At 38.2% G+C, this 25,783-nt stretch overlaps 2 protein-coding genes across 2 annotated transcripts in view; both read left to right on the forward strand.

Moving 5' to 3' along the window:
* LOC146575960 (immunoglobulin mu heavy chain-like) overlaps window positions 1-25,783 on the forward strand; it is a 526,942-nt gene that overhangs the window by 99,804 nt on the left and 401,355 nt on the right. The gene's annotated exons all lie outside the window — the stretch shown is intronic.
* Window positions 8,283-24,501, forward strand: LOC146575962 (uncharacterized). Its single transcript, XM_085272459.1, has 8 exons — window positions 8,283-8,333; window positions 8,418-8,718; window positions 9,703-9,758; window positions 11,849-12,052; window positions 17,835-18,163; window positions 19,819-19,888; window positions 24,061-24,129; window positions 24,209-24,501. The coding sequence occupies exons 1-8, from the start codon at window positions 8,294-8,296 to the stop codon at window positions 24,499-24,501; spliced, it is 1,362 nt and encodes a 453-aa protein (XP_085128585.1). The 5' UTR covers window positions 8,283-8,293.

Consider the following 25,783-nt stretch of genomic DNA (forward strand, 5'->3'; position numbering starts at 1 on the left):
CATCTGGACTCTCATTCAGCAGCTACTATATGGCCTGGATAAGACAGGCTCCTGGAAAAGGACTGGAGTGGATTGCAAGCATTAGTAATGGTGGGGGCAGCAGCTACTACTCTCAGTCAGTACAAGGCCGGTTTACCATCTCCAGAGACAACAGCAGAGAGCAGCTGTATCTGCAGATGAACAGTCTGAAGACTGAAGATTCTGCTGTTTATTATTGTGCCCGAGAATCACAGTGATAGGAGTTGGTTAAGCAGCTGTACAAAATCCTTCAGGTTTAATTTTAATGGCTCCCCACCTGCAATATAGCAGAACAACTTTGCACCACATATAAACGAATCTCTACTGACAGTCTGCACATATGTTTGTTACATTACCTCCTCGACACCCGATAAAACAGTCGTAGCAGTCGTAGAGTACCAACAGATGTCCCCAGTTCAGAAAGGATTTAGGGAGATGAGGCCTATAAAAAGTTGACATTCAAGAATTTTTCTAAGAAATGGCATCACATATGTTTCATCTTAAAATAACTAAATAATGTTCCAAATTAAAATAACTAACTTAGAGCTTAATGGCTGTATTGTTATTATCACTTAAACTAATTCAATTAGTCTTTTAAACTTCAAATATGTTTCCATCTCATTTACTGAACAAATAATGTGTTGAGTTTAGAGTGATATACTCACAGTGTGAAGTACAGCATTATTTGTTTTGAAAACAGTTGTTTTACGACAAAAACACTAAAGATTATTTGAATTAGAGTAAAAGCAAACTATACATAAGATGTTTTTTTTTTTATCAGCTCTTTATCAGCTGTATCAGCTTCCTAAAAGCCAAAGAGTTTTTTAATATCTTTGATGCTTTATTATTTTTTTTTAAAATAAAGTGAACTTATTCTATTTCATCCATGGGAGTTTATTCTTTATTCATTGTTTCCATAGTAAGAAAATTTGTTATACTTTAAAACACTGAAAATAAGTTTTTTTTTCTCCTTTCTTTCTATGCCAGTTATTTTTAGACACTACAGCAGCAGACAGTACATTGAAATGAAGAGCATGACAGCAGAAGGTTATGCTATTTACTTTTTTTCAACACACAGATGGTTGAAGCTGTCTTCAGCTTACCAGCAGCTAGGAGAGCCAAACAATCACACGAGCTGATTGGCTGAGGAAGAATCAAATTATCATGGTAAACCAATCACATGCCCAATTTAAGATGACATGGCAACAAGATGTTATGTCAGCCCAAGACAACCCTAATTTAGTTTATGTTTGATGACTGTTGATTTCTGTCCCCACAGGTATGTTTGAAATGATAGGGTCATACAGCCAGACTCAGCCTGGAGAGTCTTTTATCATGACCTGTCGGGTCTCTGGGTATTCTTTGACTGATGGCTATAGAACAGGTCAGATCAGACAGTGTGAAGGAAAACCAGTGGACTGGATATTTGATCATTAGGAGGAAATAGTAGTAGGCTTTATCAAAATAATCCTTTGAAGAACAAGTTCAGCTACAACAGAGACATATCTGATGGAATGGTCACTATGAAGGGACAAATCTGCAGCCTGAGGACACACAGCTGTTTATTACTGCGTGCATCACCCCACAGTGATACAAACCACAACACCCAAGCACAAGTGTAAAATAAGTTCCTACTGTACAGAGATGTTTAGTATTTAAATGTATTTTTTGAAACTTGCTTATGATAAAATAACTTTTAAGAACCTGACTCAGACTTAAACCTCTAAAGAAAGATATGAAGTATAATACAAAAAAATAATTAAACATTAGAACATACCGTGCAGCTTTTTAATACGGATGGTTACAGTATACAGGGAGTGCAGAATTATTAGGCAAGTTGTATTTTTGAGGAATAATTTTATTATTGAACAACAACCATGTTCTCAATGAACCCAAAAAACTCATTAATATCAAAGCTGAATGTTTTTGGAAGTAGTTTTTAGTTTGTTTTTAGTTTTAGCTATTTTAGGGGGACATCTGTGTGTGCAGGTGACTATTACTGTGCATAATTATTAGGCAACTTAACAAAAAACAAATATATACCCATTTCAATTATTTATTTTTACCAGTGAAACCAATATAACATCTCCACATTCACAAATATACATTTCTGACATTCAAAAACAAAACAAAAACAAATCAGCGACCAATATAGCCACCTTTCTTTGCAAGGACACTCAAAAGCCTGCCATCCATGGATTCTGTCAGTGTTTTGATCTGTTCACCATCAACATTGCGTGCAGCAGCAACCACAGCCTCCCAGACACTGTTCAGAGAGGTGTACTGTTTTCCCTCCTTGTAAATCTCACATTTGATGATGGACCACAGGTTCTCAATGGGGTTCAGATCAGGTGAACAAGGAGGCCATGTCATTAGTTTTTCTTCTTTTATACCCTTTCTTGCCAGCCACGCTGTGGAGTACTTGGACGCGTGTGATGGAGCATTGTCCTGCATGAAAATCATGTTTTTCTTGAAGGATGCAGACTTCTTCCTGTACCACTGCTTGAAGAAGGTGTCTTCCAGAAACTGGCAGTAGGACTGGGAGTTGAGCTTGACTCCATCCTCAACCCGAAAAGGCCCCACAAGCTCATCTTTGATGATACCAGCCCAAACCAGTACTCCACCTCCACCTTGCTGGCGTCTGAGTCGGACTGGAGCTCTCTGCCCTTTACCAATCCAGCCACGGGCCCATCCATCTGGCCCATCACGACTCACTCTCATTGGATTGGAGCACGTGCTGGACAGACAACACACTACAAAGATTCACTCAGAAACAAGTTCAGTATTTCCACAGACTCTTCCAGCAACACAGTTACTTAAACTGGACAGAATGTGCAGATTGAAGACACAGCTGTGTATTACTGTGCCAGAGAGTCACAGTAACACAAAGCATCAGTAGACCTGAACAAGAACTCTTCAGTGGAAGAGGAAGCTTACAGACCATTGTTGCTTTAAAATGCCAGTTCACTTTTAAACAGATCAAATACAGTATACGATGAAATTATAATAATAATGAATGATACTAAAAAAAGATCAAAATGTTTTTTATCATAATTATTGTAAAGCTTTTTCTTGCTTTGTCATTTTGAAAAAGAAAACACTTTACATTTGGATAAAGATATTGAATGTTTTCTTTTTTTTAAAAAAACACAGCAATTTTTGGGTTTATCCAGGATTGCACAGTTTACACTGTATATATTACCAAATGGCATAACACTAATCAAGTTCACTTTCAAGACATCAAATACTTTTCTTCTAACAGATGCTGCATGTCATTCCAGTCTCAAGAATTCTGCAATATTGCTTCCCACTTGTTCAGTTTTAGGTAGATGTCTGTGTGGTGACAGTTTTTCACTTTTACTTGCTGGTTTTACGCAGCTAACCCCTTTTGGTTTGAAAAATATCAAACTTGTGCTCAAATGGAGTCCTTTAAAGTATTACAGTTTTTTCTGAATGCTTAAACCCTAACTGTGATTCCTGTAGCACAATCTCTAAAACTATTCAGACTTATAGCAAAACCACTCACTGAGTTTGCAAAACTAAAAGCACAAAAACTGCTTTGCACTCAGTTTGCAATTTTGTAACACACACTTTGCAAAACTGTAGGCACAATTCACTGCACAACACTCAATTACCAAATTTCCAACACACTCCTAGCAAAAGTATACACATGTATGGCTATCATTAACACTAATTTGCCAACTGTCTGGCACACTTTCACATGTCAAAACTTTCTTAGATAATTAGTTCACTTTGCAATCAGCCTAAGCACTATAATACAGGTAAGCTGTGTGTGCGGAGTACAATGGAGGGAGCAGAAAGAGTGAGAAGTAGAGGAGGCCGAGGAAGAGGACGTGGAGGTGAAGAAGTAGGATGAAGAGGATGACAAGGACAAGGAGGAGCAAGAGGAAGACGAGGAGGGGGGAGAGGAAGATGAGGAGGGGGAGAGGAAGATGAGGAGGGGGGAGAGGAAGGGTAGGAAGAGTAAGAAATAGAATTGCTGATGACATCAGAGCTACAATAGTGGACCATGTAATCAACCGTGGAATGACCCTGAGGGTAGCTGGCCAACGGGTCCAGCCTAACTCGAGCCGCTACACTGTAGCAAGTACCATAAGGACATCTTGAAATGAGAATCGGTTAGTACAGTCACTTCGCACAAAGATTTGTAGCACTGCCATATGCCAATGAGAAACACACCAATACCATTGATGTAAAAATATTGAAATTGTTACTTTACAGAATTGCTAGATGACCAGATGCTGGGGGCAGAGGAAGCATGTTCACTGCAGACCAAGTAACCCATATAGTCATTATGGCGATTGCAAATAATCCTATACTTGGAAATAAACACTTGTGTTTGTTTTGATGTGTTTGAATAAACACCAGTACTTGAAGTTTGGATCCCTCTATGCTTATGGATCTATGACAGAAGTATGAGCTCAAACTGACATAGCCTACCTTGTGCACAGAGAAAGCAAAAGCCAGATGTGTTTTGTATTCATACCATCAGTGTGCAGTTGGCGCATTGTGTGCTTAGTAGATGATGGCTTGTGTGTACTGTTTGATACGGAAACACCATTTTTACGAAGGTGTGAAGAGTTAATCTAGCTGTGTTTGCTTTTGCAAGAGAACTACAATGTTTTGATTATTGGGTGACAGGTTTTCTTATTTGTGTGAAGAGTTTTGCAAAATTAGCCAATAGTTACAAAAAATGTGCTTAAGCAATCAGAAAAAACTGTAACTCACGCACTGAAAAATGACATCTGTCACAAGGACCCAAATACATAACACCATCTAGTAGCATATAATCCACATTCCAAACATTTAGCCTAACGACAGGTCACAGCCATAAACAGACTATTGGAAAACCCAGAAGACACAACTCCCAAGACCAGTTAACTGACCAAGTCTCTGCTACTGAGCTGTTAGCAAGACTGTTTGAATACATCAGCTGACTGGAGCATTTCTGTGTCGAGTTTGCATGTTCTTGCTGTGCTTGTGTGAGCTCTCTCCAGGTATTTTGGCTTCCTGCCACAATCCAAAATAGGTACTCTATGGTGACTGTATCTATGTTTGCCATGTTATAGAGTCTGTTAATTTGTGCGTAGTGTCCAAATAGCTAGCAGTAAGAAGTTGTGTAACTCAGTTTTTGAATACCAAATTCCTCCTGTAGAGGGGGGTCTATGCAAAGTTTTGCTTCCTTATAAAAACGTTGTTGCCAATTCTCATTTAATTCATGAGAGAAAATCTTAAGAACATTTTTACCAATTACACATTTTGATTATAAAGTTTTAAAAATTATCGAATATATCATTTACTTGAATTTATTCTTTATTGTTTGTCTCAAAGGTAAGAAAGAGATTCATTCTTTAAAATGGTGAAAAAGTCTGATTCATGAAGCTCATGTTGTTTTATTCTGTTTTTGTTTGTTTTGCTTACAGGAGTTTGGAGTGAGGTCAAACTGGAACAGTCTCCCTCTGAGGTGAAAGGATTTGGAGAGACAGTGAAAATGTCATGTGCCCTTTCTGGTTATACCCTGACAGTAAATGATATTCACTGGATACGACAGAGACCAGGAAGAGCTCTGGAATGGATTGGGTATATGAGCACAGGCTATAATTCTCCTAGCTATGGCAGTTCTTTTCAACATCGTTTCATCATGACTGAAGAAGACTCCAGCAGAAGTTTACTTTTGTGCTCGACAAAGCACAATGATGTAAGACACTGGAGCAGCTGCACAAAAACCTCACCATATACTAATATCATGTAGCAATATAATCCTGATGATTTCTGGATTCTCCTGCTGAAAGAGAACTTTCATACATATTTTAAAAAAGGAAAATAAAGATACTGAAGCCTGAGTTGTTCCTGGTGTGTTCATTGGAGTGTAAATATTAGGTACAAAGGTCTTATGCACTGAAAAAAGGAGAGTGCATGAGACAGGGCGTCTACAGTGCTTTGAGTGCTCAAGTAGAGTAGAAAAGTGCTAAATAAGAACCAGTCCATTTACCGCTGCTTGTAGACATAAACAGGTATGCACGCTATTTAAAACAACCATGCATTCAAAAACAAATAATGTTTGAATTCCAACCTGAGTACATAATAAATTAATCAATTAAAAGTCTCAAAAGAAATCAATTAGTATTTATTCTCTTCTGAGAGAGGCCCGTGCACAATTTGACACGTCACACTATCTCACACATCATCTAACAATATCATCATCTTACTAATACAATTAAAGATGTTACAGGAGTCTATTTCTAAAATGTTTCTCTATAGGTATGAAATAGCAGAAACAAACGGCAGTTACAGCATTATCTATGTAAAATGTCAAATATGTCACACAGACTGTTTCATCCTTGTTTCTATTAAGTCACTATAATGACACTTAAAGATAAACACTGATCTTGATTAAATGGCACTGACCCTGGACTCATTTAAAAGTTGATTTTAAACATGCAATATTTACTTTTTACATCCTTACTTATACTTCCCACAAAGAATTGAGTCTTTATAAAAAAATGAAGCAGAGTATAAACTAATTGAGTCACAATTTTACATTTATTTGTGCAGCGATTAGATGTAGTACAGCAAGTATATTATAATAATAATTTAATAATCAGACAATTAGCTGAATACCATGTCTCTTTAATGCAATATAATATACCATTAACAGAAGTGACAGTAGCAGTCCTTTTTACCTCATTGTTTGACTTATAATTTAAATGTAACTCAATGTAACCAACAGTGAACAGAAGTCAGCTTTTTTTTTTTTATTCATGTCTTACATGTGAGTAAGGTTTTTTTTAAATTTGTAATTAGGTGGCAGTTTCTGAAACGGCCACCAGTTAGATCCTCTTGAACGCTTTATGCATTCATATGCAAACTTATTGACTTCTTCTGTTACTCAGCTATAAAAGCTGTGGCAGACTGTGGTGTGAGGTTCACAATATGCGACGTTCATCAAAAAACATGTTTTCTGTTGCTCTCTTACTGTTCTTAGCCACTTCATGTGAGTCTCTTTAGACGGGTAACGTTGAACATTGCTTTGTAATATAACCTGCAGTTTATCACAAAATATTGCCTTCATTAACAGGTTTGAAGTGTGAACAGTTGAACCAGCCAGCCTCTGTGATCGTGCAGCCAGGTCAACGTCTGACCATCACCTGTCAGGTCTCTTATTCTGGCTATTGGACAGCTTGGATCAGACAGCCTGCAGGGAAAGGACTGGAGTGGATTGGAATGGCACTTGGATCTTCCACATACTACAAAGATTCACTTAAAAGCAAGTTCAGTATTTCCACAGACTCTTCCAGCAAAACAGTGACATTAACTGGACAGAATATGCAGCCTGACGACACAGCTGTGTATTACTGTGCCAGAGACTCACAGTAACACAAACAATCAGCCGACCTGTACATAAACCCCTGAGAGACCCAATCGTTAAATTCACCAGTAGAGGAGTCCTTAGACCACTTAAACTTGAAGGAAGAGGCAGTCTTATTATGAAACATTTTACAAAGAAAGTTCATTTACAGAGCTTCAGTCAAATGTAAATTAGATCTTCTGGTCTGCATTCCTGATTGTTTAGGCTGCTTATTTATTTCACTTAAGGTTTCCCAGTCAGTCAAACTGAAACTCTGCTTCCATTTACTTTACTTTAAATCTCAGTATATTCTGTCATTCTCTCTTCACGGAGTCTAGTTTCTGTGACCCTTTCTCTCCCGATCTTAAACTCATCCTGGTCATTCAAAGAGCCTTATTCAAGTCTTCATACCTTCACTATCATTAGCATATAGACTTCGCAGATTCTGTTTTACTTTCTTTGACTCTTGGGCCTCAGCTCTGTTACATTAGCTCTTTGCTTCATTCCTTTCAAATAATCTCTCCTTACTTAATACAGTAATGCCAATGAGATACCACGACTTATCGACTTCACACTTTGTTGTTTCTAAAAAGAAGACATCAACATTAATGCTAAAAAGATAAATTCAATATGTTTTGATGGTGTTTTTACGGTTTTCACCCCTACATCAAAGATCCACAGACATCAATATTGTATTCAAGAGACATTATATTTGAAACAATAGATATGGAATACTGGCTGCCCAGTGAAGAAAAGCAAAAGGAAATAAAAGGCAAATTAAAGAGTTACTATGTAATGTTTATGCATTTATATGCAAACTCGCTGACTTCCTCTGTTACTCAGCTATAAAAGCTTTACATCAGAATGTGGTGTTGAGTTCACATCATGACACGTTCATCAAAAAACATGTTTTTTGCAGCTCTCTTACTGCTCTTAGCAACTTCATGTGAGTCTCTTTTGATAACATTCAACAGTATCTGTTTTATGATATAACCTGTAATTTCTCACAAAAAATTTTCTTTTTTAACAGGTGTGAAGTGTGAACAGCTGACACAGCCAGCCTCAGAGACTGTGCAGCCAGGTCAACGTCTGACCATCACCTGTCAGGTCTCTTATTCTGTTACTGGCTACTACACAGCTTGGATCAGAAAGCCTGCAGGAAAAGGGCTGGAATGGATTGGGATGGGAGTTGGATCTACAACATACTACAAAGATTCACTTAAAAGCAAGTTCAGTATTTCTACAGACTCTTCCAGTAAAACAGTGACTTTAACTGGACAGAATCTGCAGCCTGATGACACAGCTGTGTATTACTGTGCCAGAAACTCACAGTAACACAAACAACCAGCAGCTCTGTACAAAAACCTGTCAGAGCCTCAACGTGTAAATCCACCAGAGGAGGCGCCCTCAGACCACTTTTAAAGGGAGAGGCAGTCTGAATGGAAAAATGTGGGTTGAAATAATAATGTAGAAATAGTAATAATAATATTAAACATTTTGCATAATAATAATGTTTCTATTCACCTCACAACAAAGATCTCTGTTTACTTTCTGGCCTGCATTCCCAGGTGTCTGGGCTAGTAGTCACTTCTTGCTATCACTGCAGGTTTGCCCTCTCAGTCAAACTCAATTATATTGCCATTACTCTGGTCCATTAATTTTCTTCATTGCCCTTTGCATGTCAATATGTCTTCATTAATTTTACTTTAAACTCAATGTATTCTGTCATTCTGCCTGTTTTGTGACTCTTTGCCTCCACATCTTAAACTCATACAAAGAGCCTTATTCAAGTCTCCATCTGCTTCATCTTTACCATGACTAGCCACAGGTTCTGTTTCACACCATTTCTGCTACATTAGATCTTTGCTTCAATCCTTTTAAAATAATCACCCCTTACTTAATATAGTAATGCCAATGAGATATTATAATTTTAGATACTTTGTACTTTGTTGTTGCTCCACATCAGTCCTGACATTGATAAGATAAACACAAGACACTAAATTTGGGAATATGTTTTGATAGTATGTTGTTCACCCCCCAGGAGAGTTACAGAGACATTCCTACTGTATTTAAGAGGAAACACAATTAAAACAGCATTAGGTATGGGAATACTGGCTGCACAAAGAGAAAAACTGGAATAGTAGAGAATAGAGAAGGAAAAAAGATAAATTAAAAGCAAACAAATAAATAATAAAAATGATTGAGATACAGTGGTTAAACAGTTATGTAGGCTGACATAGAAACAGAAATAATAACATAGAAATAATTAAATGGAGTCACAGGAAAACCTGCTTATAAAAATATGTCTTTAACAGGGATTCAAAAGATGAACGTGAGCTAACTGATCTCTTCGGGGAGAATATTCCAAAGAGTTGGTGTCCTGAGAGAAAAAGAAAAAAGAAAAAACAGATCACCCTTGGTTCTCAGTCATGATTGTGGGATGACCAGAAGAGCCTTGGGTGAGGACCTCAGGTCACAACTAGCGATGTAGGTATAAAGTGATCTAAAAGAAACCCTTAGATGCATAAACAGGTTAAAAATGACCCAGTGAGGTTGGTTTCTTGCAATATCTGATAAATATAAAGTTGTTATCATTTCATGTTCCAGCTATTTCTCAAAAAACATGTTTTTGATATCGTGTCCCTGACATTTTTAACTTACCTTTTATATATTTTACAAAATTGTGGTTTGGGGTAGTTCATCACCACTCAAAGCGTCCACATTCATTTCATGTGGAATTTCATGAGAACCTTTGATTATCATTAGTGTCACTGTCACAAATATATATTTATTTACCACAAAGAGTGTAATCCCTTATTTTCACCCACAAAATTATTTTTAAAGTCTGCCTGTACTTCTTTAATGCGGTCAGTTCATGTCACAGGGTGATCACCAAAAGCCTCGGAGTCCTATATTGTAGGGACCTAAAGGCAACACAGTATAACTCAGTGAATAGTGACAGAATAACTTTTTTTCTCATCAGACTGAATCCGCCCAACGAAGGTCTATGATTTTTGCTTCATGCAGAAGTGCAAACAGTAATTTGTCCCAAATCTTAAACACTCTAACACAATCTTTTAAAAGACTCTGTTTTAGTGTGAACGTCTTTAACGACAACATTTTATGCCACATCAGTAATACATTTCAGAAAGATTTCAAATTCAAAATGTATTTGTATAGCACATTTAAAAACAACAGATACAACCAAAGTGCTTCACAATCAGCTAAAAACAAGAGAAAACAATAGAGAAACAAATATAGATAAATTTGAAACAAATACAGATAAATAAGAAGAAAGTGAATTAACAATAAAAAACATAAAACAGGCCTGATGGTACTCATACTGAACTCGAATTAAAAGTCAAAGTAAATAATGAGTTTTAAGATGAGAATTAAAAGACTGAATAGACTGAAGTATGAATCTCCTCTGGCAGATTATTTCAGATCTCCTCTATACTTCAACTGAGACCTTGGCTGTGCTAAGAGCATCTGGCTATAGATGATCTCAGTGCTCTTTTGGGGTCATACATGTTGAGGAGTTTGTTTAAATAACTAGGCGCCGTATTATTTAAAACTTTAAAAGTAAGTAAAAGATTTATCAGTAGGAAAAAGGTCGGAAGAAAAGTCTTGTCAATATAAGAGTGAACTTCTCTTAAATATACAGACAGTTTCCTGGTGTTGCAAACAGTTCAGCATTTAAATACAGTTTTGTTTCAATATTGTCTCATTATCCTAATTTCAATTTTGACTATTAAAGCTAATAATTGTGTCCCAAGCATAACTCATCTAATTCAACATTCAGTATTCAAAATATTATATTTTTAATTTGCTACATGTACAGCACATAGGGGAGAATTGAAATACTGTTTCTCTCTCACATTATTCTTAGGAAGAATTAAGAAAGATAAAGGACACCGCAGGGAAATATATGAAAGTCAAACCTATGTACATAGTGCAGTCGTGCAAGATAGAAATCCAATTAAATAAAAAGAGAGCATCTCGTGTGTTATACATTGACAGTAGTGCAGTGACCAACAGCAGCAAGTATGTGGTGCAAATGTTGCAGTTTCATAGACAATTAAAGATATGATTGTAACTTGTATGAGAGAGTGTATTACAGCAGCGGGCAGAGGGGGGAATGAAGTTGGTGGATGATGTTATTAAGCGGTCTAGCGGACCGAGCCCGGAGGCTCTGGTTCATCTTTCCCAAAGGCAGAAAATCAACCAAGTTTGTGAGGAGGAGTCAAAAATCAAATGCAAAACTCAAATCTTCTACCTCTACTTATGAGACTGAAAAGTGGATGAGAGTGGACAGATGACAAACAACTTACATAATGTATTACAGAACAGGGCTGCTGCTATTAACTGTCTGCCTGGCAGGTGAAAACATCAACTGACATCTGTTTTATAAAACTTGGTTAAGATATGGTATATCATTTATTTTCTTTTGTGTTTTCACAGGTGTTGATGGTCAGACTCTGACTGAGTCCGATCCAGCAGTTAAAAGGCCTGGAGAATCTCACAGACTGACCTGTACAGCCTCTGGATTCACATTCAGCAGCTACTACATGGCCTGGGTCAGACAGGCTCCTGGAAAAGGACTGGAGTGGATCGCAAGAATTAGCAGCAGTGGGGGCAGCACTTGGTACTCTCAGTCAGTTCAAGGTCGGTTTATCATCTCCAGAGACAACAGCAGAGAGCAGCTGTATCTGCAGATGAACAGTCTGAAGACTGAAGATTCTGCTGTTTATTATTGTGCTCGAGAGGCACGCTGACTGGGGTTGTTCTTGCAGCTGTACAATATAATTCAGTAGTCCACCCTAGCTTGGTGCAGACCATACATACATGTTAAAATAAATTTTACCTTAACATTATTTTGACAGTGTTTTAGCCAATCCTGTTATATTTTATCTTATGCTTAATTTATTTTAATGTGCACCTTTTATTATTTTTGGTTCAAAATGTATTTAAAAATGGTTACAACTGAAAATATTTTTTGTCATATTTCAGGTCTTTGGTTTTTCTTTTTTTAATGGTTACAGTTTTTTTTAACTGTCTGTTCTTCTTTGAAAAAAAATTGTACCATCCATGTCAATGCATTCTTTTCTATTCTTTTGAAGCTTTGTCCCGTTTGTGGTTTGTCTTCTTTCCATGTGCTTCACTTTCTTCCTCTTCATGCTTCTTCTCTACGCAAACTAAGTGCAACTCTGCTGCTGCTGATATTAGCAGCTTGATTCTTTTTAGTTACTTTGGATGTACCTGTAGTATCTCTGTCCATCTGTCACCTGAACAATTGTCACACAGGATGTTCATCTTTTTAAGATGTAACACATGAACTATGAGCTATTGCATAGTACACTCAAGTCACACTACACATGGTACATTCTTTGGTGTAATTAGCAGTCCCATCAAGTACTTGTGATACAAGACTGAGAACATTTGCTTCAAGTAAAACTCTTCTGAAGATGTATGTTTATATTTGCTTTTAAGAGAAGAACAACTTTCACAGCTAACACAGAGAGTGTGTGACATGCCTTGTCACACACTATCTGTGTATAATTTTTCAATTATACATTGAAAAATTATACATTTGAAAAAAAAATAACATGTTTTTATTGAAAACTCAAATGCAGTGCTTGACAGTATTGCATTTTTTTAATTGTGTTGATGCTGTTGTCACATCAGTAACACATTTCCCCATCAACATCATGTTTGTACACACATATACTTCACCACTAAAGGTAGTTGTAATACTCAACATAGTGACAATAAAGTATATTTTGATTATAACACAAAAACATTTTAGTAATCAAAAAAATGCTATTTGTGAAACAAAGATCTAATAAAAATGCAGATATCATGCTGTTTGTATATCAGATGTGATAACAATAATGAATCAGGGGTTTTGATTGGTTATGCACTGGAGACCCCAGGGGTCGATCTTAAAAAAAGGTGTTACATGTCAAGGTGCAAAGTCAGTGCAAAACTTGAATGTGTTATAACTATTTATATAGTATGACTGCAGTGAGGATGACAGAGTGGAATCGTCACACAGCTTGATGTAATGGATGCAAGAACAGGGCTGCTGCTTTCTATCATAATCTGGGCAGGTGAAGAGTTTCTCTAATGTTTTGTCAAATTTGTAATCAAAACTTGATTAGAGATTATTTTCTTCATCTTCTTCTTTTTGTCCTTTTATTTGTTTGTTTTGTTTTGCTTTGACAGGAGTTAATGGTCAGACTCTGACACAATCTAAATCAGTGATTAAAAGGCCTGTAGAGTCACAGACTGACCTGTAGTTGTTCTGGATTCACATTCAGCAGCTACTGGATGGCCTGGGTCAGACAGGCTCCTGGAAAAGGACTTGAGATGGTTGCTTACATCGAAGTTACAAGCTACTCTCAGTCAGTTCAAGGAAGGTTTACCATCTCCAGAGACGAAGCAAACAGCAGGTGGAGCTGCAGATGGACAGACTGAAAACTGAAGATTCTGCTGCTTATTACTGTGCTCAAGAGACACAATAAGTGCACTGCTCAGTTTTCATTTTGTCAGCGATCCCAAGGCAGAATTAGGTTGTTTATCCTTATTTGCTGTTTGTTGTTTTAATTAAAGTTTGAAATACATTGAAAAATGTTCAACATTACCCAACAAGTCTAACCCCAAAACACAATGATTAATATATCATAAGGCAACAGAGCAATCTGTTGCCTTATGATATATCACACAAGTTATTTTGTGTGTGAAGTAGCAGAATAAAATAATACATGTGTTACAAATATTATTCAGTCAAAATTGGATCAAACATTCACGGATTAAAAAACTTAAATTCAAATTCAGCATATATGTTTCTTATTAGCTCTTTCTGGCTGTTCATTTTTAGCACTCTGAAATATCAGTCAGGTAAAATGCAAATTTAAATCCCCATTTAATTTGCCTGCGCATTATTACTAGATGTCATTTAAAGATTGGCAGATTAATAATAAATGGTGATAAATAATCATGGCTGGTTAAAGGATGACCTTGCAGCGATTATACTGCAAAAATTAAAAGAAGTTAAAGGAAAAAAAATGAAGTCTCTGTCATGCTGGTTGAGATATTTTGCTGGCTTGATTTGAATCAGCTTATTCCACTAGGAAAATGGCTCACCAATCACTTGTTTATTAATTTTTTTCTTTAATTGTTGTTAATTATTTGAACGAGATTTACCTTTTTGGATGGATCATGGAGTCTGTAATAATTAATGAACAATTCAAATAAATTGTTAATTTGAAAACAAATCTTTTTCTATGTCTACATTTCTTTCACAGTACAGTACTAGTTACTAGTAGTATTTATTTGTTTGTATGTTGCTATAGATTTTTTATGCCTATATTAAAAGGCATGATATACATGCAAAAGTAGACTATTTATGAACTTGCAAGTTCTTACCTGCTATACCCAAAAAACTGAAAAGCTCCACTTAGATTTTGAATACCAAATTTCTCCTATGTTAAATCTGCAGAGGGAGGTCTATGCAAAGTTCCCTCCCTTATAAACACACCATCACCAGCCTTCCTTTACTGTGTTACGCTGCGCTTATTGTGACGGGGGACTTTAATAGCGCCAACCTCAAACGCGCAGCGCCGAACTTTTATCAACACATCACCTGCCCCACCAGGGGTGAAAGGACACTGGACCACTGCTACACTACGGTCAAGGACGGCTACAAGGCACAATCCCGCCCCCCGTTTGGCAAATCTGATCACGCCGCCATCTTCCTCATGCCAAAATACAAACAAAGGCTGAAACAGGAAGTTCCGGTTCAGAGGAAGGTCGCGCGCTGGACGGATCAATCGGTGGCCGCGTTACAGGACGCACTCGATGACGCAGACTGGGGCATGTTCAGAAACAGCTCCGACGATGACGTCAACGTGTTTACGGAAGCGGTTGTGGGATTCATCGGGAAACTAGCGGATGATACCGTGGAGACAAAGACTATCACAACGTTTCCCAACCAGAAGCCGTGGGTGGATAAAACCATCCGCGACGCTCTGAGATCCCGCACCGCTGCCTACAACACGGGACTCATGACGGGGGACATGGACCCGTACAAAGCCGCGTCATATAACGTGCGGAGGGCGGTGAAAGAGGCGAAGCAGCGCTACGGGAGGAAACTAGAGTCACAACTCCAACAGAGTGACTCTAGGAGCCTGTGGCGGGGACTAAGGACAATAACGGACTATAAAGCACCAACAACCAGTATGACGAACGCGGCCGTGACTCTGGCAGACGAGCTGAACACTTTCTATGCTCGCTTCGAGGCTGCAGCTAAGGTCTCCAACAATGCTAGTGTTAGCGGCGCTAACGGCTGCAAACAGGAAGATACTGCCAGCACCGGAAACGTGCTCGTCATCTCCGAGCATGAAGTAAGGAGAGCCTTCAAGAGAGTGAACACCAGGAAAGCAGCAGGACCAGACGGCATCCCAGGTCGTATCCTAAGAGACTGCGCATACCAGCTAGCTCCTGTGTTCACTGAGATATTCAACATCTCTTTATCTCAGTCGGTGATCCCCACATGCTTCAAGGAGTCCATCATTGTTCCTGTCCCAAAGAAACCCCACCCTGCTTCTCTCAATGACTATCGCCCTGTAGCCCTCACCTCAGTAGTGATGAAGTGCTTTGAACGCCTGGTCAGAGACTTCATCATTTCTTCACTACCAGACACACTGGACCCACTACAGTTCGCTTACCGTCCAAATCGTTCCACAGACGATGCCATCTCTCATCTCCTCCACACATCACTCACTCACTTGGACACTAGAAGGGGGAATTATGTTAAAATGCTCTTCATAGACTACAGCTCTGCATTTAACACCATAATTCCCTCCACACTCACCACCAAGCTGGAGCATCTGGGACTCAGCTCATCTATGTGTCAGTGGATCTCCAACTTCCTAACTGGCAGACCACAGGCAGTAAGGATGGGCGGACATGTCTCAGCCTCCACCACTCTCAGCACTGGAGCCCCACAGGGGTGTGTTCTGAGCCCCCTGCTGTACTCTTTGTACACATATGACTGTGTGGCCACTACCAGCTCCACCACCATCATCAAGTTTGCTGACGACACCGTCGTGGTGGGCCTGATCTCTGATAACAACGAGACGGCCTACCTGAAGCAGATTAGGAATCTGGAGAACTGGTGCCAGAGGAACAACCTCCTTCTAAACGTCAGTAAGACAAAGGAGCTGATAGTGGACTTCAGCACTAAGCAGGAGAGGAACTACCAGACCCCCGTCATCAACGAGTGCCCAGTGGAGAGAGTGGACAGCTTCAAATACCTCGGAGTTCACATCACGCAGGACCTGTCATGGTCCTGTCACATCAACACCGTGGTGAAAAAGGCCCGACAGCGTCTCTACCACCTCAGACGCTTGAGAGACTTCCAACTGCCCTCCAAGGTGCTCAGGAACTTTTACTCGTGCACCATAGAGAGCATCCTGACGGGAAACATCTTAACCTGGTTCGGGAACAGCACCATGCAGGACAGACGAGCTCTACAGAGGGTTGTGCGGTCAGCTGAGCGCACCATCCGCTCCGAGCTCCCTGACCTGCACTCAATCTACAGCAGGCGGTGCTGGACCAAGGCCAGGAAGATCGTGAAGGACCTCAGCCATCCCAACAACAGACTGTTCTCTCTGTTGAGGTCAGGAAAGCGATTCCGCTCCCTGAAGACCAACACAGAGAGACTGAGGAGGAGCTTCTTCCCGCAGGCGATACGGTCTCTCAATCACACCACCACACAGTACTGACCCACACATACAGTTCTTACACACACACTGGACTTTCTGGACTTTGGTTTTGCACAACACTGGTCACTATATTCTTCATTTCCGGTTAATACTTGTACAGCTGCTGTTATTGTGTATATATTTATTTATATTTAGATTTCTTCATACATTCTTATATAGTTCTATATTGTGTATTGTGTATTTTGTTGTACAGTTATTTTATTTTCAACTTTAATTTATATATTTATCTTTATCTTATTCTTCCCAGTTAAATTTACCCTCATTCTAATTTGTGTTGTACAGTTATTTCATTTTTAACCTTAATTTATATTCTATTCCTTCCTAGTTAAATTTACCCTTTTTAATTTTTCATATTTATTTCCTATCTTATTCATAGCCTTTTCCTTTTTTGTTTTCTTTAGGTCACGAGCAGTTGTCCAAGCATTTCACTGCATATCGTACTGTGTATGACTGTGTACGTGACAAATAAAATTTGAATTTGAAATTTACATCTGTGTTACTGTGATTGTGAAAATATGGACTATATATTTTCCTGGACCTTTGTCCTTATAGTTTGGCTTCAGGGTAAAAAATAAAAAAAAATTTCTTTAAAACTACTGAATGAAAAAGTCTCATAGTAACTCTCTCTCTCTCCCCCCCTTTTTTTTTTTTTTTAACAGGAGTTAGGAGTGAGATCAAACTGGAGCAGTCTCCTTCTGAGGTGAAGAGACCTGGAGAGAGAGTGAAGATGTCATGTATCATATCTGGTTATAGCTTAACAAGCTACAATATTCACTGGATACAACAGAGGCCGGGCAGAGCTCTGGAGTGGATTGGGTGGATGAACACAGGAAGAAACTCTGCCTCCTATGGCAATTCTTTTCAAAGTCGTTTCATCATGACTGAAGAAGACTCCAGCAGCAGACAGTATCTCGAGATCAAGAGTCTGACAGCAGAAGATTCTGCTGTTTACTTCTGTGCCCGACAAAGCACAGTGACTGAGGACAGAGTAACACCTGCACAAAAACCTCAGTGACTGCTCAGTTTTCTCTTCACTTGTAAACAAACTTTATGTATCCATATTTGCTTTTATTCATTAATCACACATCAACTGATTATGTTTGTAACATATTAATGGTAATGTGCAAATATTTTTCTTTTTCTTTTTTAATGTTCCTACATTTTTTAATTTATTAATTAATATTTTGCTTGCAAAAGATAGCAGCTGAACCATAGCGCTTATTAAGATTTTTGTAAAATTGCTTGAGCAATGGTTGTTTAAGCAACAACTGCTTTTGCTGCTATTGGTCTACCAGTGGTTCCAGTGGAAACAGTGCTGTTGGCCGAAGAGAAGAGAGAAGACGGGTGAAGCATTTTAGGAGGCAGCAAGAGAAAAAGAAAGGCAGGAGAGGAGGTATTTTAAATGTAGGGACTATGACTGGTAAAGGTAGGAAGCTGTCTGATGGAGAGAGTAGCATGGATGAAATGGTAGCTAGTGTTCCTAGTGGAGAGAGAGAGAGAGAGAGAGAGAGAGAGAGGTGATTGGAGCAGACTTCAAGGTGATGAGGTGTTGGATAGGCATGTTGCTAAAGAGAAAAATGAAGAAAAATAGATGGTAGTGGATCTTGCCAAAAGCATGGAAATGGCTGTGGTGAACACTTTAAGAAGATGGAGCAACAAAGAGGGACCTATAAGACTGGATATGCACACAGGTGGATGCTATACATACGGTAGAGAGAGACGTGAGAAAATGTGGCTCATATTGTATGGTAGTCTTTGGTAATCAGGAAGAGGAAGCAAGTAAAGGTAAAGCTAATGATTAAATGGAAGTTGAATACAGAAGAATGTTGCACAGAGTTCAGGGATGACTGCAAACCTGCTTTATATCTTTTCCTGCTTGAATTTCAAAATTACCAGATAATTTGGAAAGTACAGCTGTAGTGCTGAGGTGAAAGGCCAATAAGATGTCTGATGTATACTCTGGACAGAGGAAAGATGACAAGTAGACTCGGTGATGGAATTGGGGAAGTACAGAAAACTATTTAAAGGACGAGATTAGCAAAAAAGATGCGGCACAGAAAGAGGCAAATGAAGAGGAAAATGCTGAAATTGAGTTGTATGTAAGGCTGGACACGCAAAGGAAATAATGTTATGATTTGTATGAGTTAGCGAGGAGGAGAGATCAAACAGGAAAAGGCACAGTTGCTTTTAATGGACAGAATGTGTAGCATGAAGACACTGCTGTATATTACTGTGCCAGAGAGTCACATTAACACAAACCATCAGCAGACCTGAACAAACTCTCGGCAGCGTTTAAACATTTGTAGGATGATGTCACCAGGGGACCACTCTCATCTCATTTTTAGAGTAATAAGAAACCGACTTTAACAGAAATCCATGTGGTTATCTTATTCTTCCAAAGAGTCTAAATCAAACATGTTTGTTTCTCAGTTTGTTTTCAGGGAGGTTTTTATAGCATAATTTAATATATATAGTGCAATATTCATTTGTAGACTTAAAGTGGTTGAATATGTTTCTTTTATGATAATCAGTTCTAAATAGAAACAAGAGAAGTAAAAAACATTTAGTGATCTACATTTGGCTAAAAAATCTAGACTAATCTTGGTTAAAAAAAGAAACATTTAAAACATTTTTGCGGCTCAGATCTGGAAAAACATTCTTCAGACAGATGAAACCAAGATCAACTTCTACCAGAATGATGGCAAGAAAAAAAGTATGGAGAAGAGATGGGACAGCTCATTATCCAAAGCATAACACATCATCTCTAAAACACTTTGGAGGCAGTGTGATGGCTTAGACGTGCATGGCTGCCAGTGTCACTTGGACACTAGTGTTGTGTGATGTAGACACAGGACAGAAGAAGTTAATTGAATTTTGAGGTTTTCAGAGACATACTGTCTACACAAATCCAGCTAAATGCAGTCAAACTGATTGGGCGACGTTTCATAGTACAGACGAACAGTGACATAAATTATACAGAAAAGGAACCCAGGAGTCTTTGCCAGCAAAATGTTTTCAGAAAGTATTAGAAATGAAAGTTTTATTTTCAAGTAATTGTATTTGTCCAATTCCTTTTGAACCCCTGAAATGAAGGGATAGTGTTTAATATGCTTTAGTTCCTCACAATTTTATGCAGTCTTTTTGTTCAACCCAAAGAATTAAAGATTTCAGTCTGTACTTCAACCACATCTGAGCTGTTTTGTTTAAAATTAATTGTGTTAATGTGCAACCCAAAAACAAAACCTTTTTCTCTGTCCAAATATTTATGGACCTAACTGTATCTATTTAACATCATTAGCAAATATATTCTTTACAATATGACATTTCATATCCTTTTATGCTTATCAAAGCAATCCTTGATTCTAAATTGTATGATAAAATTATAAATATAAATAAATATGTTTGAAAAAGTTTTAAAGAGATAAATGAAAAGTATGGTGTTTCACTCCCATAAACGACTCTATTTATCCCTCTGCTGCAGTGAGAAAAAGATTAGTCGACAGAGAGAGACACAACTGAAAAAGATGAACTGTAGGACAGCAATGCTACTTCTAGCTTTCTAGATTGGTTATACTTTTGTTGACATTTACTTTATTGAGTTGTACAGCCTCTGGATTGATTACATTAGCAGTGATGGGGGCATTGCTTGCTACTCTCAGTTATTTCAAGGTCTTTTGACATCAGCAGATAGCAGCTGTCTCTGCAGATGAACGGTCTGAAGACTGAATATTCTGTTGTTTATTATTGTGCTCAACACTCAGTGATCTCAACTGTGCAAAATCCTACAGTCCTCATCACTGCTACATGTATCTACTAGGATCATTTTTTTTCTTTTGAGTGGCTAAAGAAAAGTATATAGTTAAGATTTACTCAACATGTGTGTGTTCAGATCCCATACTAATATGAATAATTGTTCAATCAAAATTATATATCAAATGTCTTCCATTATTCTTTCCAGAATAGCAGTTCCGCCATTTTTTATTGTTATTAATGCACTTTTTTAACTCTAAAATCCAAACCAAATGCTCTGAGATTCGCATTTTTCACAACTGCATTCATCTTTTCTGTACTCTCTTCTATGATGATGAGTATAATCACTAATTCAGCAGGGATTGAGTGCTGATGGACACAAACTATTAAGCTATTAAAAAGTCAAAGAACTAGTTGTTGATTCAAACCATTTACACAGGAAAGCTGAAAACTGGTGAATTCATTTTAAAGATGGAAGACTAAGGAGATTGCTTCTGGGTAGACATTTGTGATCAGACAGTAGGTCAGACAAATGCAGGGAGGGCTGTTATTGCAGCCATTATTCCAAATACATTGACAATTTGTCTGTCAGTGATTATGAAACAGATAAAATGTTTCTTTCACTGAAAATATAGAAAAATAAACAGAATCAATTAGCTGCAGGGTTTAACTCTGCTGAACAGTTGAAAATGCACACATCTAAATGCAATAAAAGCCTGGACAGTCTTTGACACCTGATCACAGACCTGTGCAAATGCTCAGCATCCAGAAACACACAGCCCCAGAAAAGTAATATATGTAAATAAATTAGTACTACCAAAATTAACACGTTAACACAAAATCAATGCGATTCAAATATGTAACGCAATTAACGCATCTGGAGTGTAGAATGACTCCAAAGGGGTGTCCAAATTGCATCCTCCTGAGGACTCAGCCTTTGTGGTATACGTGGGCTGGGTCCTCAGGAGGCTGGGTAAATTCTCGATCATATCACACTTTTGTTTAATCAGTTTTCTGTTTGACGTTTATTCAGCTGTGTGAAAACTTTACAACTTTAATGTCAGCCAAACTGATTTACTCTAAACAAATAAAACACTGTAAAAACCCAAACAATAAAAATTTTAAGTTATTTAAGAAACTTACATATCACGTTTACCCTGAGTAGCGAAAGACTACGGGGGGTTTGAAAACAATGTGCCAGGAGTGCAACGGTGAAAACAGCCGGCTAGCTAATGAGCTAGCTGAGTGGGTAACAGACGGCTCCAAAAATGTCGGAGCACTTTTGCAAATATGTGATGTCTTGATAGCAGCAGCAGATATTTGAAGTTTACACAGCTACATTTTCCCCTGAAAATATCTTAAAAGTTTATTTTGTGACCCAGATAGAGTACTTAGACTAATATTAAAACTAAGTAGCTGCTGCCATTGTTGGAAACTGGAATTGGTTGGGCTGCGCTATGAATTCTGGGATATGGTGGGCCACGAAGAATACACCCGACCCATCCTTCAAAATGGGGAAAAGGAGGACGCATTTTTTGACTGCATTTTTGAGGAGTCTGAACAGCCTTCGTTGTGGCGTTGTGATGCGCAAATGTACCAGTTGATCTGGTAGTGATGGGCAGCTGAACTCAATATGGAAGATGATAAACGCACATTGGCCCTCTCGATGGGAAATTTGAGTATCAAAAAAGAACAAGACGGAACAGTCGACCGACATAAAGTGTTATGCACATTGTGCAAGAAGGAATTTTCTTTTCACCGAAGCACTTCCAGCTTAAAATATCACATTGACACGAAGCATACGTTAGTCGGGGATGCTGCTAGCACTTTGGCTAACGCGTCACCCAGCTTGCAACAAACCACTCACAGAGCATCAGGGACTCAGTAAGTCTACCTCTGAAATACTGACTCACACAATTGCCAAGTGGATTGCAACAAACTGCAGACCTTTTATATTGTTGAGAACACGCACTTTAGATAGCTTTGGTTCCTCATGTCAAGGACTTGAAGTGCCTCCCAAAGAGTGACAGAGAGAGAGTGGATAAATGTTTACAGAGTTTTTTGTTAACATGAATGTTCAAGATGTTAAATAAACATGTTAAGTGCTTATATTTTCCCTTTTTTTTCCAAGTCTGTTTGCTCATGCAAAAGGAAACACGAATAATATAGAATAAAAATGAATGATATTTAATCATGATTAATCAAAATTAAACCACAGCACTAATATATATTATAGATTAGTGTATACTTACCTATTAGTAGGTTTATAGGCTTTTTAAAATGTAGTATTCCACAGGAGAGAACCTTTGCTAACATTGAAGAAAACTATTCAAATTCTCTTTGAATTTAAGCATACATTCATTCTGTTTATTCTGCGTTTATTTATTATATTGCATAAATGTGAGTTACAAGCTTAAATATAAAGTTTAAAAAATATAATTGTAACCAGGATATTGATCAAGTAATTGCGATTAATCGTGATTAACTACAGAAAATTGTAAGATTAATTAGTTATGTTTTATTATATTTGACAGCACTAAAATAAATATAACAAATACTTTCTCAAATTGTTCCAAATAAATGTATATGTAAAGGTCTATACATGCCAAGGCTCAATAATAATAACAATAATAATATTCTAAGGTGCATTATAAAAGATGAACTGAACTACAGTTTTCTTTTGGTATAAAACTACTAATTTCTCTTTCATGAAAATGTGTGGGAGCCCCAACTTCATTGGATTACAATGTATTCATAATCTGCATCTGTTTTCTGTATTTGTGTGTGTTTTTCAAAGCTGCAATGCACTGAACTACCTGTGCTTTGTACTACAAAACAATGCTGAAGTTTAATATATTATACCAAACAACTCTTAAATGTGCTGACGTACAGGGTATAGAATGTGACCAAATGCAGTTATTTGTTAGCTGATCTGTTCTGAAATCAAAATGTCACACGCATATAGTCAGAGAATTATTTCACATGACAGCTTTTTTCCTGAGACCTGAGGATGTCCTAAAATGCACACCGTATCACAGTTTCCAACACCAGTGCTTTAAATGTTTGATTACATGCAAACTTTTTGACTTCCTGTTATTCATGTATAAAAATATGACATCTGACTGTGGAGTGGAGTTCGCAGCACATTGAGTGCACAAACAAAGATGTTTTTTGTAGTACTTTTAATGCTCTTGGCAGCTGAATGTAAGTCTGTTTAAATCGATCATAGTCAGCAGTTGTTCCTATTGTTAATTTATTACAAAACATTTTAATTTTTTTACAGGTGTGAAGTGTGAACAGCTGACACAGCCAGCCTCAGAGACTGTGCAGCCAGGTCAGCGTCTGACCATCACCTGTCAGGTCTCTTATTCTGTGAGCAGCTACTACACAGCTTGGATCAGACAGCCTGCAGGAAAAGCACTGGAGTGGATGAGTCAGGATACAGATGTCAAAGATTCACTGAAGAACAAGTTCAGCGTTGAATTAGACTCTTCCAGCGACACAGTGACTTTAAAAGGACAGAATCTGCAGCCTGAAGACACAGCTGTGTATTACTGTGCCAGACAGCCACAGTAACACAAACCATCAGCAGACCTGCACAAAAACCTTTCAGAGTTTAAGCTGCTGTACCACGACACCACCACAGGAGGAGCCTTCAGACCACTGATGCTTGCAGGGCCAGTTCACTCTTAAAAATGTCATTGTACAGTTTGCACTGATACAATAAATGCTAATAATATGTAATGAAACTTGTGAGAGTAGATTATCGCAGTACTAGGGATTTAGTTGTATTAATAGTAGTAAAACATTATATTCATTATTCATTTAAGTAGGTCATAGTTCAAGCTACTAAACATTCACACATAGAGCACACACACATAGAACTGGGAGAATAGGTCAGAGGTGTATGTGACAAGCAGAGGTGACAGAAAGCTGCCGTTAGTGGGATAAGAAGTTGGTAATCCAAAGCAAGGAGAACATAGTGTGCGAAGAAGTGGGCAGCAAGCAACGACACGAGATAGGGAGACAGGAGATAGAGAGGGATCCGCAGGCACCTAGTTTTGAGGGACAAGGGTTGTTGATGTCTGTGTATAAATGTGTGCTGCTGGGACTGCCCCAGCGGATTTCAATGTTGGATGCTGGACTGTGAAAATCCCCAAGTACATGTAATAAAATTAAATGATTGTTTATTTTGAAGAAAAACAGGAATGGAATATTACACTGTTTTATGATGCATTATACTGCTGATTTATAAGAAATGCTGTTTGTGTAGAATCATGGCCTTATTTCTGTGATTAGGAAGAACAAAACATACTGCACAGGAAGCCAAGGTTGTAACTGAAGCTCACTGAGAGGGAGAGAAAGAATGTGAATGTTTAGGTTTTATGACTTTTGAGGGGGGTTGAGGCTATAAGAGTTGGGTCTGCACATCAGCAGGCCCACTAGTTCAGACTTATTCCCATAAAGAAAGCAAGACAGAACAGCGATCGATCAGTTTTCACGTGCTGGCAAGGAGAGGATCTCAGGGCAGCCCTTCTGCCCTCGATTTTAGATAACTGGGAAGAACCAGCACCCCACTGCACCCTTTTATTGTGTGACACACAGCTTCACAAACACCCATTGTAAAACCCTCCTATGGTCAAAAAAGGTTAAAACACTGTGTGTGTATGCCTGTGCACGTGAGTGAGTGTGTGTGTGGATGGGGGTGCGTTTGTGTGTTGAGGTTGTGCCTACAGTTACACTATAGCCCCCCCCCACACACACACACACACACACCATTCAACAGGCTGGGGAGGGGAACAGAAACAGAAGAATGTCTTTGATCCTACAGTTTAAGGCAAGGCTTACAAATTTAAGT

This window comes from Mchenga conophoros, linkage group LG4 (assembly GCF_057382185.1).
Source record: "Mchenga conophoros isolate Kocher_MC1m ecotype Shallow Benthic linkage group LG4, M_conophoros_male_GT1.1, whole genome shotgun sequence".
Lineage (NCBI taxonomy): Eukaryota > Metazoa > Chordata > Actinopteri > Cichliformes > Cichlidae > Mchenga > Mchenga conophoros.

Excerpts from the sequence above, each read along its gene's own strand:
- LOC146575962 (XM_085272459.1), top strand. The coding sequence starts at position 8,294 with ATGTTTTTTGCAGCTCTCTTACTGCTCTTAGCAACTTCAT. Across the intron at positions 19,889-24,060 it reads GAATGATGGCAAGAAAAAAA|TTCGCAGCACATTGAGTGCA; the intron begins GTATGGAGAAGA and ends TGTGGAGTGGAG. Across the intron at positions 24,130-24,208 it reads AATGCTCTTGGCAGCTGAAT|GTGTGAAGTGTGAACAGCTG; the intron begins GTAAGTCTGTTT and ends ATTTTTTTACAG.